The 15,345-nt window shown below is 41.3% G+C and overlaps 1 protein-coding gene across 45 annotated transcripts in view; it reads left to right on the top strand.

Annotated features, from left to right (window-relative positions):
- Positions 1-15,345, top strand: part of PLEKHA5 (pleckstrin homology domain containing A5) — a 246,104-nt gene that overhangs the window by 215,437 nt on the left and 15,322 nt on the right. For 22 of the 45 annotated variants that reach the window (XR_005577183.2, XM_074403210.1, XM_039461610.2 and 19 more), the window contains 5 exons: positions 246-357; positions 2,815-2,861; positions 5,351-5,471; positions 8,307-8,425; positions 14,093-14,302. Coding sequence is in view for 40 of the 45 variants with exons in the window: in XM_074403210.1 (XP_074259311.1) it covers positions 246-357; positions 2,815-2,861; positions 5,351-5,471; positions 8,307-8,425; positions 14,093-14,302 (609 nt within the window). In the remaining 5 variants the exon portion in view is untranslated. Of the gene's footprint in view, positions 1-245; positions 358-2,814; positions 2,862-3,957; positions 4,147-5,350; positions 5,472-8,306; positions 8,426-14,092; positions 14,303-15,345 lie in introns of those variants that run through there. The other 23 variants (XR_005577185.2, XM_074403205.1, XM_039461606.2 and 20 more) reach the window with 4 other exon arrangements.

Here is a 15,345-nt window from a genome sequence, read left to right as displayed (position 1 = left end):
ATCCACCCACCTCGGCCTCCCAGAGTGCTAAGATTACAGGCGTGAGCCACCACGCCCAATGCTCAGTCTTTTATATTTGCCACTGGAGTTGCAAAATTGGGAGAGTCACATCAATCATTAAATATTCGTAACATGTAATTCACTGCAATTCTCATTTTTAAAATACATAATTTACATAATTAATATAATTTAACTTCAGTAAATGACTTTTTTCTTATATATGGTCTATCCATTTTTACTGATAGACGGAATCAGCAGGAATTCAGCGAGCACAGATTCAGAAAGAACTTTGGCGAATTCAAGATGTCATGGAAGGACTGAGTAAACACAAGCAGCAAAGAAGTACTACAGAAATAGGTAAATTAGCTTTGCATTTTATTTTGTGACTGACCACAGTATTACAGTCATGTGTCACTTAGTGACAGATTACGTTCTGAGAAATGCATTGTTAGGTCATTGTCTTGCACAATCACAGTGCACTAAAACAAACCTAGATGGTATGGCCTACTATACACCTAGGTTATTAGGTATAGCCTGTTGCTTCTAGGTTGCAAACCAGCATGTGACTGTATGTACTGAATACTACAGACAGTTATAACACAATGTTATTTGTATATCTAGATATAGAAAAGGTAATGTGTTGCACTATGACATGAGGGCTACTACTAGGCAATACATATTTCTCGGCTTTTGCTGGGTGCAGTGGCTCACGCCTTTAATCGCAGCATTTTGGGAGGCTGAGGCAGGCAGGTCACCTGGGATCAGGAGTTCAAGACCAGCCTGTCCAACATGGTGAAACCCTGTCTCTACTAAAAATACAAAAAAAAATTAGCCAAGCATGGTGGCGCACGTCTATCGTCCCAACTACTCAGAAAGCTGAGACAGGAGAATCTTGAACCCAAAAGGTGGAGGTTGTAAGTGAGCCAAGATCATAACACGGCACTCCAGCATGGGCAACAGAATGAGATTCTGTCTCAAAAAAAAATTTTAAAAAGAAAATTCTCAGCTGCATTATAATCTTATGGGACTACTATTGTATATGTAGTTTGTTGCTGACCAGAACGTTGGTATGTGGCACGTGACTGAATATCTAAATGGAATGACACATATAATTGAGTTTCTTTTGTTATTTTAATGAATTTTTCTGAACAGGACTTTTCTTTTAACATTGAATCGGAGCACAGGTTTATAAAGTAAAAAGCAAAAGCTCTGTCAAGCACACCTAAAGAAACATAATTACTGTCTTGTGTGTATAATTATAAATACCCACAATGTTTATGCTTTAGACGTTTTATCCTCACAACAAAAACTGGGATCTTGCTATAACTATTTTTCAAAAATTTGTTTTATTCTCCATAACAATACAGCATAAGAATACATTGTATAAGGGAACTATAATTTATTTATCAATTTCCATATCGATGGATAATGTATGTTGTTTCCAGAGTTTTTAATTTTTGCTGTCATAGGCCATGCCATAATGAACATTATTAATACATGTAACTAAACACATAGGTTAGTACCTTCGAAAGGTAAGAAATAAGCACACATTTTCCACTTTGATAGCTGCAGCCAAATTGCCCTCCTGAAGGGGTGTTTCAAATTATATTAATACCAGTGATGTTTGAGAAAACCCAATTCCCCATACTCTTGTTTAAACTAAATATTCCTTTTCTTTTTTAATGTAATTGGGTTCCAGTTCTGAAAACAATAAGTGAATGATTAGAAATGGAACACTTCATTTAAAATATGTGAGATGGGGCCAGGTGTGGTGGCTCATGCCTGTAATCCCAGCACTTTGGGAGGCCAAGGCAGGCAGATCAAAAGGTCAGGAGTTCAAGACAAGCCTGGCTAACATGACGAAATTCCAGCTCTACTAAAAAAAAAATTAAAAAATTGGTCATGTGTGGTGGTGCACACCTATGGTCTCAGCTACTTGGGAGGCTGAGGCAAGAGAATCTCTTGAACCCGGGAGGCGGAGGTTTCAGTAAGCCAAGATCGCACCACTGCACTCCAACCTGGGCAACAGAGAGAGACATTGTCTCAAAACAAATAAAAATAAATTAAAGAAAAAAATACATGAAATGAAATTGTTCTTTTGGCCAGGAGTGGTGGCTCACACCTGTAATCCCAGCACTTCGGGAGGCCAAAGCAAGTGGATCAGGTCAGGAATTTGAGACCAGCCTGACCAACATGGTAAAACCCTATCTCTACTGAAAATACAAAAATTAGCCAGGCATGGTGGCACATGCCTGTATCCCAGATCCCAGCTACTCAGGAAGCTGAGGCAGGAGAATTTCTTGAACCTAGGAGGTGGAGGTTGCAGTGAGCCGAGATCATGCCACTGCACTCCAGCTTGGCCAACAAGAGCAAAACTCCATCTCAGAAAATAGGAAAGAAATAGATTTTTTTTTTTTTTTAGCTGTATGTGGTGGCTTATACCTGTAATCCCAGCCCTTTCGGAGGCTGAGGCAGGTGGATCACTTCAGGTCAGGAGTTTGAGACCAGCTCGGCCAACATGGTCAAACCCCACCTCTACTAAAAATACAAAAATTAGCTGAGCATGGTGGTGCACACCTCTAGTCCCAGCTACGGGAGACTGACGCACAAGAATTGCTTGTGCGTCAACCCAGGAAGGGGCGGTTGCAGTGAGCTGAGGTCACACCACTATACTTTAGCTTAGGCAACAGAGCGAGACTTTGTCTCAAAAAAAAGAATCTAACCATTGTCCTCATAGAAAAATTAAAAAAAAAAAAACTTTTTTTTAATAGTATTAGATTTGTTTAATATAGCTACGTTTTCTAACATTTCTAGGTATGATAGGATCAAAGCCTTTCTCAACAGTTAAGTACAAAAATGAGGTAAGCTTGGATTGTTTTTCTGACTATAAATTACTTTTAATTCTTCAGACATGAACTAAAAGTAATTGTCTTCTCTAATCTTGATAACAAATATTAAATATATTGAATAGGTACTGTTTTAATCTTGAAATTTTATTGGGTCAGTAATTTGGTGCTTCTAATATGTGATTTTTCTTCTCTTTTTTAATGCAAAAAAAATGGAATCTCTGCTTTTTATCTATGTTAGAACTTTAACATTGTACTTTTTCTAATCTAAGTAATTTTTGAATACTTATTGTTTCTTATATTATGTAAAATTTAAAGAGTGATTGATAGATAACTTGACTGTGTGTCATCATAGCATAAAGAAATAACTACAAAGAGATACTGTCAACCTAACCAAAAGAATCTATTATTTTGAATTTTGTGTAAAAGCCAGTCAAAGAGATGACTTTTTTTTTCCTCTCTTAAAAATTATGGGGCCAGGTACAATGGCTCATGCCTATAATCCCAGCACCTTAGGAGGCCAAGGCAGGAGGCAGGCTTGAGCTCAGGAGTTTGAGACTAGCCTGCTAACCATAGCATGACCCCCGTCTCTACAAAACATTAAAAGATTAGCCAGGCATGGTGTTCCTATAGTCCTAACTACTTGGGAAGCTGAGGCAGGAGGATCCCTTGAGCCCAGGAGTTCAAGGGTGTAATGAGCTATGTGTGATCAAACCACCGCAATATAGTGAGATCCCATCTCTACAAAATAAATACATGAATAAGATAAGTTGAAAATATGAGTAGAAGTTTTAAATCAGTTTTTTCCTTCTAGTTTCAAAATGAAACCCAGTAATTAGTTTTACACAGCAGTCTCTTTCAGTGTTGAGCTTCAGTGTGAAGCTAACCTATGTGTTACAGGAAAAAATTAGATAAAATTTTATGTTAAATTCCCATTATTGGCTATGGTAAAAATTGTCAATTTTACTTTTCATTATTAGACTTTTGGCTTGGCAGTGTCCCTTTTAGTATCTTAAAGTAAATTTAAGTTTTAATATACCATTGCAAAGAATTTAGATGTGCTTAATTCAATCTGCTTATCTAAATAAGGTGACTGTTCTACAATCTTTAGGAAGAGGAAGTAGTCCCACCTCGTCCTCCACTTCCTCGGTCCTATGACTTTACAGAGCAGCCTCCCATAATCCCCCCTCTGCCCAGTGATAGCAGCTCCTTGCTCTGTTATAGCAGGGGCCCAGTTCATCTGCCTGAAGAAAAGAAGATGTATCAAGTTCAAGGATATCCAAGAAATGGATCTCACTGTGTAAGTGGCTGGAATAGCCACAGAATAATTAATTATACATGTCCTCTCATTTTTGAAAATTTATTTTACACTCAAAAATTTTTTTTTATTTTAACCTTTATAACCTCATTTTTAGCCAGCAGTTTTTGGTTTATATATAATTTTATCATGTGTCTTTCCTGTTTTGGTTTTACTATTCTCATTTTTTAATATTTTTATAATTTTAATATTTCATAATTTCATAGCATTTTTCATATTTTCATAAAGTGGTAACTTTCCCCATGATGAAGGAGCCATATATCATTTCAGGATATTAGGGGCAAAATTATACCTTAGATCAGAAAGAAGGGAGAAAGAAAAAGACAGTTAGTAGAAACAGTAAAGGGGCTGAGATATGGGCCTTTTGGTCTAGGAAAGCTATTCAAAGAATATTTCTGAGGATGTTGCTAGGGAGAGATGTCACCCTTGAAAATGGTAAATATGTTTAGGGTTAAGCAAATAATGTAGGATGTAATAAGCAAAGAGAATAAGGAAATACGAATTGAGCAAATTTGAGAACAACAAGAAGTCTGTGACAAGAATGTTAGTGCTGGGATGAGCCTCACTTAGACCACCTTCTGAATGAAAATTTATTGAGTTAATATTATTTTTAGCCCTCAATTATTTCATGATAAAAATATGACTTTGTTCCTAAGAGAAACAGAAATACTGTTTTTTGTGGGTTTTTTTTTTTTTTTTGAGACAGGGTCTCACTCTATTGCCTGGACTGGAGAGCAGTGGTGCAGCCTCTGCTCATTGCAAGCTCCGCCTCCTGAGTTCAAGTGATTCTTCTGCCTCAGCCTTCCAAATGGCTGGGATTATAGGCGTGCACCACCATGCCCAGCTAATTTTTGTATTTTTAGTAGAGACAGGGTTTCACCATGTTGGCCAAGCTGGTCTCAAACTCCTGGCCTGAGGTGATACACCCGCCTTGGCCTCCCAAAGTGCTGGGATTACAGTTGTGAGCTACCTTACTCAGCCAAAAATATTCTTTATTAAAACAAAGTTTTGCCATTTAAAAATTTTTCCAATTTCTTCTTTCCATGTAGTTGTGACATAGGTATATATCCCAGATGGCTCACTAGGGGTACTAACTTTTAGAGTTTGATTTGTGTCTTTAGCAGGAAATATTTTAAAAGAAACTTTTAGCAGGTTTTTTTGTGTAATTACGTGTCTTCCTTTCAAGGGTCCAGATTATAGACTCTACAAGAGTGAACCAGAGTTAACAACAGTGGCAGAAGTTGATGAATCTAATGGAGAAGAAAAATCAGAACCTGTTTCAGAGATAGAAACTTCAGTTGTTAAAGGTCAGCATTTGTAATATGTTTCACCTCGTGTTTTTGTTTTTTGAAGACCATTTACTGCTAAAATAACAGTAAATTCCATTTACGTGTTGACTCATTACATATATGAGTTCAACCCTTTATCTGAAACCTTTGGAATCTGATGGGTTTCTGAATTAAGAAATTTTCGGATAGTAAAAGATAAAATGGCCCATAAATGATATATGTCATCTCAGCTAGGTATGAGGAAGCACTCTTTTTTTTTAAATACTGTTTCTACAATATTCATTTCAAGTGCCATAAGTAACCGTGGCTCACACCTGTAATTCCAGCACTTTGGGAGGCCGAGGTGGGTGGATCACGAGGTCGAGAGATCAAGACCATCCTGGTCAACATGGTGAAACCCCATCTCTACTAAAAATACAGAAAATTAGCTGGCGTGGTGGCGCGTGCCTGTAATCCCAGCTACTCAGGAGGCTGAGGCAGGAGAATTGCCTGAACCCAGGAGGCGGAGGTTGTGGTGAGCAGAGATGGCGCCATTGCACTCCAGCCTGGGTAACAAGAGTGAAACTCCGTCTCAAAAAAATAAATAAATAAAAGACAGCTGGGCGTGGTGGTGCGTGCCTGTATCCCAGCTACCCAGGAGGCTGAGGCAGGAGAATCGCTGGAACCCAGGAGGTAGAGGCTGCAGTGAGCCGAGATCACACCACTGCACTGCACCCTGGTCAACAAAACAAGACTCCGTCTCAAAATAAATAGTTAAAAATAAAAATAGTCCAGGCGCAATGGCTCACATCTATAATCTCAGCACTTTGGGAAGCCAAGGTGAGTGGATCTCCTAAGGTCAGGCGTCCAAGACTGGCCTGGCCAACATGGCAAAACTCCATCTCTACTAAAATACACAAGACTGATGTGGTGGCTCACGCCTGTAATCCCAACACATTGGGAGGCAGAGGCAAGTGGATCACCTAAGACAGAGAGTTCCAGACCAGCCTGACCAACATGGTGAAACCCTGTCTCTACTAAAAATACAAAACTAGCCAGGTGTGGTGGTGCGTGCCTGTAGTCCCAGCTACTAGGGAGGCAGAGGCAGGAGAATTGCTTGAACCCAGAAGGCAGAGGTTGCATTGAGCCAGGATCGCATCATTACACTCCAGCCTGGGCAACAAGAGCAAAACTCCGTCTCAGAGAAGAAAAAAAAAAAAAGGGGTTGGCCAGGCATAGTGGCACACACCTGTAATCCTCGCACTTTGGGAAGCCAAGGCGGGAGGATTGCTTGAGTCCGGGAGTTTAAGACCAGCCTGGGCAGCATGGCAAGATTCTGTCTCTACAAAAAAATTAAAAATTAGCTGGGCATGGTGGCACATGCCTTTAGCCTTAGCTACTTAGGCTGAGGTGGGAGGATTGCTTGAGCCCAGGAGGCGGAGGTTGCAGGGAGCTGAGTTTGTGCCATTGCACTCCAGCCTGAGCAACACAGCAAGATTCCACTTCAAAAGAAAAGAAAAGGAAAAATACAGAAGCAAAAGTGAAAACGAGTACCTATAGTTAACTGTTTTAACATTGTTAGTGGCTGCTTTTTTGAGGCAATATTGTATAATTTTTAAAAGCCAAGCAGAAATTAAGGGCATTTAGGTTGAACTAACTTGTTAGGATGATGATAGAGATGTATCAGTGTTACAAAGGAGGGCTTTTTTTAAAAAAAAAAAAAAACAGAGATGGGGTCTCGCTATGTTGAGCAGGCTGGCCTCAAACTCCTGGCCTCAAGCGACCATCCTCCCATCTTGGCTTCCCAGAGCCCTGGAATTATAGGCAATGAGCCACGGCGCCTGGTCAAAAGAGGGCTTTTTATAATTAATGTTCTTAAAAATGTCATAGAATTTTTTCTTCTGTAGAATCTGTAGAATTTTTTCTTCTCTTTTTTTGTTTTTGTGAGATGGAGTCTCTGTCACCCAGGCTGGAGTGCAGTAGCGTGATCTTGGCTTACTACAGACTTCGCCTCCCAGAGTCAAGCCATTCTCTAACCTCGCCTCTTGAATAGCTGGGATTACAGGCACATGCCACCACCCCCAGCTAATTTTTTTATTTTGTATTTTTAGTAGAGACAGGGTTTCACTATGTTGGCCTGGATGGTCTGATCTCCTGACTTCGTGATCCACCCACCTCAGCCTCCCAAAGTGCTGGGATTACAGGCATGAACCAACCATGCCCAGATAATTTTTTTTTCTTTCAATGTTTGTAGAGACAAGTCTCACTATATTACTCAGGCTGGTATCAAAATCCTGGGCTCAAGTGATCCTCCCGCCTCAGCCTCCCAAAGTGCTAGGATAACAGGCATGAGACAGAGTTTTATTTTAAAATGTAACCCTACATTTATCTGGTGGTATTATTGACTGATTTTGACTCTGTTTTATTTTATTTTATTTTATTTTATTTTATTTTATTTTATTTTATTTTAAGAAAGAATCTCTTTCTGTCATCCAGGCTGGAGTGCAATGGGGCAATCTTGGCTCACTGCAACCTCCATCTCCTGGGTTCAAGTGATTCTCCTGCCTTAGCCTCCTAAGTAGCTCGGATTACAAGTGCCTGCCACCATGCCCAGCTGATTTTTCTAATTTTTTTTTAGTAGAGACGGGTTTCACCATGTTGGCCAGGCAGGTCTTGAACTCCTGACCTCAGGTTATCTACCTGCCTCAGCCTCCCAAAGTGCTGAGATTACAGGTATGAGCCACCATGCCCAGTCTTGACTCTTTAGGTAAATTTGCTTTCTGATTTTAAAAGGGTCAGAAATTAATTAAGTTAAAAGAAAGCAATGCTGTGTAAAAGATGTTTTATAGAACTTACTGCTGTTTCAATTTTTAGGTTCCCATTTTCCTGTTGGAGTAGTCCCTCCAAGAACAAAATCACCAACACCCGAATCTTCCACAATAGCTTCATATGTAACCCTGAGGAAAACTAAGAAGATGATGGATCTAAGAACGGTATTTAACTGGAAATTTACTTCTAGAAAGATTCTCAGACCTATTTATCACCTTCTTACATGTTTTCATTTTCACTGTCTTATCAAAATTCTTTTTGCATACTCAAGGATAAACATAATAATCTTAATTATTCTTAAAATTTTGTTTGAAGAATTAGGACATCAGAGGACAGACCTAGTTAATACCTAATTTAAGGTTTCTTTTGATCAGCCTAGATGTGGGGTCATAGTCATAGTCTGCGATTTGTGGAATCTATTCTCTAATCACTGTACTACACTCCTGATGCCTTTAAGAATTTCCTTGGGAGCCCAGGAGGCAGAGGTTGCGGTGAGCCGAGATCGCGCCATTGCACTCCAGCCTGGGTAACAAGAGCGAAACTCCGTCTCAAAAAAAAAAAAAAAAGATAGATTGTTTCATAATAGAAATGCTGGTTCCACTTGGAGGTTGAGGGAAAAAAAAGAAATGATTGCTCTCCTGAATAGATCTTAGCTTTTGGGCTGGGCGCGGTGGCTCAAGCCTGTAATCCCAGCACTTTGGGAGGCCGAGGCGGGCGGATCACGAGGTCAAGAGATCGAGACCATCCTGGTCAACATGGTGAAACCCCGTCTCTACTAAAAAATACAAAAAATTAGCTGGGCGTGGTGGCGCATGCCTGTAATCCCAGCTACTCAGGAGGCTGAGGCAGGAGAATTGCCTGAACCCAGGGGGCGGAGGTTGCGGTGAGCCGAGATCGCGCCATTGCACTCTAGCCTGGGTAACAAGAGTGAAACTCTGTCTCACAAAAAAAAAAAAAAAGAATTTCCTTGGGCCGGGCGCTGTGGCTCACGCCTATAATCCCAGCACTTTGGGAGGCCGAGGCAGGCGTATCACGAGGTCAAAAGATCGAGACCATCCTGGTCAACATGGTGAAACCCTGTCTCCACTAAAAATACAAAAAATTAGCTGGGCATGGTGGTGCGTGCCTGTAATCCCAGATACTCAGGAGGCTGAGGCAGGAGAATTGCCTGAACCCAGGAGGCAGAGGTTGCAATGAGCTGAGATCTTGCCATTGCACTCCAGCCTGGGTAACAAGAGTGAAATTCCGTCTCAAAAAAAAAAAAAGAACTTCCTTGATGAGAGATACAGACGTGTCCTGTGGCCACCCGCAAGTTAATGGATTTTCTAGCTTTCATGAGGTTGCAGGTCCTTTCACCTATGGTATTAATAGTTTTAGAGTTTGCCAGTCCTCTGGTTACTCTTGAGAAATGTGAATTGGAACTGGAAAATAAATCCTGTATTTCACATTTTCATCTGAGATTAATTTAATTCAAACTCTAAACCAGTCTAGTTTTGTTCTTTGGAAAATGCTGAGGATACTCAACTCCCTTTCCCCAAGTATTCTCTAGAAATGTGGGCTGCAAAAATACTTCTACTTTTTATCTTTATAAATACCTATTTGATATGAGATAATTATAAGCTATAAGACATGACTGAAAGGTAGTACATATAAGATATATGGTAGGCTGGGCGTGGTGGCTTACACCTGTAATCCCAGCACTTTGGGAGGCCGAGCCATGTGGATCATGAGGTCAAGAGATCTAGACTATCCCAGCCAACATGGTGAAACCTCGTCTCTACTAAAAATACAAAAAAATTAGCCAGGCAAGGTGGCCAGGCACCTGTAATCTCAGCTACTCGGGAGGCTAAAGCAGGAGAATCGCTTAAACCCAGGAGGCGGAGGTTGCAGTGAGCCGTGATCGCGCCACTGCACTCAGCCTGGCCACGGAGTGAGACTCCATCTCAAAAAAGCAAAAGCAAAAATACATATATGGCATGCCAGCATGCCTGGCTGATTTTTTTTTTTTTTTTTTTTTTGAGACGGAGTTTCGCTCTTGTTACCCAGGCTGGAGTGCAATGGCGTGATCTCGGCTCACCGCAACCTCCACCTCCTGGGTTCAGGCAATTCTCCTGCCTCAGCCTCCTGAGTAGCTGGGATTACAGGCATGCGCCACCATGCCCAGCTAATTTTTTGTATTTTTAGTAGAGATGGGGTTTCACCATGTTGACCAGAATGGTCTCGATCTCTCGACCTCATGATCTACCCACCTCGGCCTCCCAAAGTGCTGGGATTACAAGCTTGAGCCACCGCGCCCGGCCGATTTTTTTGTATTTTTAGTAGAGATGGATTCCACCATGTCAGCCAGGATGGTCTTGATCTCCTGACCTCGTGATCTGCCCACCTTGACCTCCCAAAGTGCTGGGATAACAGGTGTGAGCCACTACGCCAGCCTTTTTTTTTTTTTCAATGGATAGGGTATCACTCTGTTACTCCGGCTGAAGTGCCATGACATGATCATAGCTCACTGGAACCTCCAGCTCCTGGACTCAAAGTATCCTCTCACCCCAGCCTCCTGGCTAGCTGGGACGATAAGCATGTGCCACCATACTCTGCCAATTTATTTTTCTTTTTATTAGTAAGTGATGGGGTCTCACTCTGTTGCCCAGGCTAGATATTCTTTAACGATATTCAAAGTACAGCTACAAAATACATGCCTGTAGTCATGCAGGAGAATTGCTTGAACCTGGGAGGCAGAAGTTGCAGTGAGCCGAGATCACGCCACTATACTCCAGCCTGGTGACAGTGAGACACCCTCTCAAAAGAAAAAGAAAAGGAATATAATGTAATGTTTTTAATTAGTATGAAATTATAAAGATCTATGGAAATGATGGAGTCAAAATAATACACCATTATTAACATTAGTCATTAGTGGTCATGATTCTGTAATACTATTGTTTGTTCAGAGAGTTAGGCTTTTTATTTTTTTTGAGACGGAGTTTCGCTCTTGTTACCCAGGCTGGAGTGCAATGGTGCTATCTCGGCTCACCGCAACCTCCACCTCCTGGGTTCAGGCAATTCTCCTGTCTCAGCCTCCTGAGTAGCTCGGATTACAGGCATGTGCCACCATGCCCAGCTAATTTTTTGTATTTTTAGTAGAGACGGGGTTTCACCATATTGACCAAGATGGTCTCGATCTCTTGCCCTCGTGATCCACCCGCCTCGGCCTCCCAAAGTGCTGGGATTACAGGCTTGAGCCACCGCACCCGGCCTTTAGTTAGGCATTTTTTAGAGATTAGAAGATTTCATTGGAAATAGTAAAGCTAAAATAACAAGTCAACCGAAAAAGGGCCATAAAAAGTACATGTTAAAATCAAGCAGAGGCCAGGTGCTGTAGCTCACACTTGTAATCTCAGCACTTTGAAAGGCCAAGGCGGGCAGATAATTTGAGGTCAGGAGTTTGAGACCAGCCTGACCAACATGGTGTAACCCCATCTCTACTAAAAACCAAAAATAAGCTGGGTGTGGTGGCAGGCGCCTGTAGTCTCAGCTGCTCGGGAGGCTGAGGCATAACAATCACTTGAACCCAGGAGACAGAGGTTGCATTGAGTCGAGATTGCACCACTGCATTCCAGCCTTGGGCAACAGAGTGACACTCTGTCTCAAAACAAACAAACACAAATATAAAATCAAGTAGAAAGATACTAGACGGTTTAGGCCAGGCACAGTAGCTCATGCCTGTAATTCCAGCACTTTTGGGAGGCCAGGTCTAGAGGATTGCTTGAGCCCAGGAATTCAAGACTAGCCTAAGCAACATAAGGAGACCCCATCTCTACAAAAATTACCAAAAAAAATTAGCCAGGCATGGTGGCCTGTGCCTATGGTCTCGCCTACTCAAGAGGCTGAGAGTGGGTAGATCACTTAAGCCCAGGAGGTCCGTGATTACCCCACTGCACCCCAGCCTGGGTGACAGAGCAATAGCCTCTCAAAAATACATACATACATACATACATACATACATACATACATACAAATAAAATTAAAATAAGGAAGGGAAAATATATTTTACCATTTATTAAGTGGAAATAGATCATCATAAAGCTCTTCATCCTCATCATCTTCACATTGTCTAGATGAAAGAAGAGGGAGTTGTTCTTACTGTCTCAGGAGTGGCAGAGGCAAAAGAGGTCGAAGTAGAAGGAGAGGCAGGCACATTGGGTATAACCTTTATTGAAAAAAATCCTCAGCCTCACTCCTGTAATCCCAGCACTTTGGGAGGCCAAGGCAGATGGGTCATGTGAGTTCAGGAGTTCGAGACCAGCCTGGCTAACCTGGTGAAACCATCTCTACTAAAAATACAAAAAAATTAGCTGGGTGTGGTAGCAGGCACCTGTAATCTCAACTACTCAGGAGGCTGTGGCAGGAGAATCACTTGAACCTGGGCAAGTGGAGGTTGCAGTGAGTTGAGATCACACCATTGCACTCCAGCCTGGGTGACAGAGTGAGACTTTGTCTCAAAAAAATAAAAAGAAAGAAATCCTCATATAAATGGACTTCTGCAGCTCAATCCCGTTCTGTTCAAAGATCAACTGTGTATATATGTATGTGTATGTATACGTTATTAAGCATTTTCAAATATGACTGGTTTATAGAAAATAAGTATTTTCATAGTTGTATTACTAATGAGAAAATATCTAAGGGTGTTTGCTTTATTGGCCTTTTCACAGTAAATGTATGACTTAAAATATTACATTTCATCAATATGAAAGAAACCTATATTTAGATACCATGCCCCTGGTTTTCTCCTCATTTGAGTCTTATGCAGTTTTCTCAGGGTCATGGGACTGACTTGCTCCAGAGCTGCCATATTCTTTTTTTTTTTTTTTTTTTTTTTGCTTTTGAGACAGACTCTCACTCATTGCCCAGGCTGGCACGATCTTAGCTCACTGCAACCTCTGCCTCCTCCCAAGTTCAAACGATCCTCCCACCTCAGCGTCCCGAGTACCTGGGACTACAGGCATGAGCCACCACGCCTGGCTAATTTTTTTGCATTTTTATAGAGACGGGTTTTTGCCATGTTGGCCAGGCTGGGCTTGAACTCCTGGCCTCAAGTAATCCACCTGCCTCAGCCTCCCAAAATGCTGGGATTACAGGCATGAGCCACTGTGCCCAGTTTGCCCTACCTTTTTATGGTGGTGGTGGTGTTTGTTTTTTGTTTTACCCAGATTTACTAGAACTGAATTATGGGTGTGGGTTGGTTGGTTGGTTGGTTGGTTGGTTTGAGACAGGGTCTGGCTCTGTCGCCCATGCTGGAGTGCAATGGCACAATTCAGCTCACTGCAACCTCCAACTCCTGGGCTCAAACCATCCTCCCACTTTAGCCTCCCAAGTAGCTGGGACTATAGGCATACGCCACTGCACCTGCCTTGCTAATTGTTGTATTTTTGGTAGAGATGGATTTTCACCATGTTGTCCAGGCTGGTCTTAAATTCCTGGCTCAAGCAATCCACCCACCTCAGCCTCCCAAAGTGCTGGGATTACAGGTGTAAGCCACCACTCCTGGCCTGTATTTTTTTTTTATGCCAAAAAAAAATACTTTTTATTCCTCTTTTTTTCTCTCCTCCCTTATGTATCTTCTTTCTTTTTCTTTCTGTCATTGACCATACATCACCAATTACCAGTTAAAGATAAAATAACAATTTCATGTGCCTTTCCGGTGATATTTAAATGACATTCAAAGCCTCCCCTTGTGATTTTGAAAACAAACAAATGCACTTTACAACATTTTTTATTCCATCATACCTTTCCAGAGTTTTCATTTACGTATTGATACGTTCGTTTTTACTTTGAAGGAAAGACCAAGAAGTGCAGTGGAGCAGCTCTGTTTGGCTGAGAGTACTCGACCTAGGATGACTGTGGAAGAGCAGATGGAAAGAATAAGAAGACATCAACAAGCGTGCCTGAGGGAAAAGAAAAAAGGATTAAATGTTATTGGTGCTTCAGACCCATCACCCTTACAAAGCCCTTCAAATTTAAGGGATAATCCTTTTAGGACTTCTCAGGTACACGAATTGCATTTGATTATTCTTTTTTTTTTTTGAGACGGAGTTTCACTTTTGTTACCCAGGCTGGAGTGCAATAGCGCGATCTCGGCTCACCGCAACCTCCGCCTCCTGGGTTCAGCCAATTCTCCTGCCTCAGCCTCCCGAGCTGGGATTACAGGCACGCGCCACCATGCCCAGCTAATTTTTGTATTTTTAGTAAAGACGGGATTTCACCATGTTGACCAGAATGGTCTCGATCTCTTGACCTCGTGATCCGCCCGCCTCAGCCTCCCAAAGTGCTGGGATTACAGGCTTGAGCCACCGCGCCCGGCTTGATTATTCTTTTGTGTAAATCTAATATTACTGAATTTTGGAATCAGAGTTACATGATGGATGGGTCTTAAAAGGTCTGTAGTATGGATAGTTATTTTATATTATTGAATTATCATGATAATAAGCGAAGACAGCTAAGTAAAATATAAATAACCCTGATGAGTTCAAGAGACCAGAGCTAAAGTACTTCTTGAATGCCTGTGGACCAGTTGTGGACTTAATGTCTTCAACTGTAAGGTGATGATACAGCTGCCCAGACTCCTTAGAGACACTAAGAAAATAAAAGGGTTTTCAGCAAATGTAAAATGCTGTGCAGGTTACCAAGATAGTCCCCAATTCCCCTCTCAATAAAATGCGTATTGCTCTGTGTCCTAATTTAACATGACCTAAATTGTAGCAGGAGAGAGCTTCTAAATAAAGCTCCAAGTGTGCTGTGTCCATCACATCTCAACTTCAGGCTTATAAAGTGATGCCATTTTGTTTCTTTTTGTTTGTTTTTGGTTTTTGCCCTTCTTTATTTCTTTTTATTTATTTATTTATTTATTTATTTATTTTGCCCTTCTTTATAAATTCAGAGACAACAGGCTAGCCAACCTATTGAGTACCTTCTGTCTGGTCTATCCCTGTTCGTAGACACTTGTCACCTAGCAATAGTATCTTAAATTTTGTCTGCAATGGCATCAGCTGAACATGCTTTCCTGTCCTAATGGACATCCCCTCTTTCCATC

The sequence above is a fragment of the Saimiri boliviensis genome, chromosome 7 (assembly GCF_048565385.1).
Source record: "Saimiri boliviensis isolate mSaiBol1 chromosome 7, mSaiBol1.pri, whole genome shotgun sequence".
NCBI lineage: Eukaryota > Metazoa > Chordata > Mammalia > Primates > Cebidae > Saimiri > Saimiri boliviensis.
Note: the sequence above shows the minus strand (reverse complement) of the source record. Positions and strands in the feature narration are given on the sequence as shown.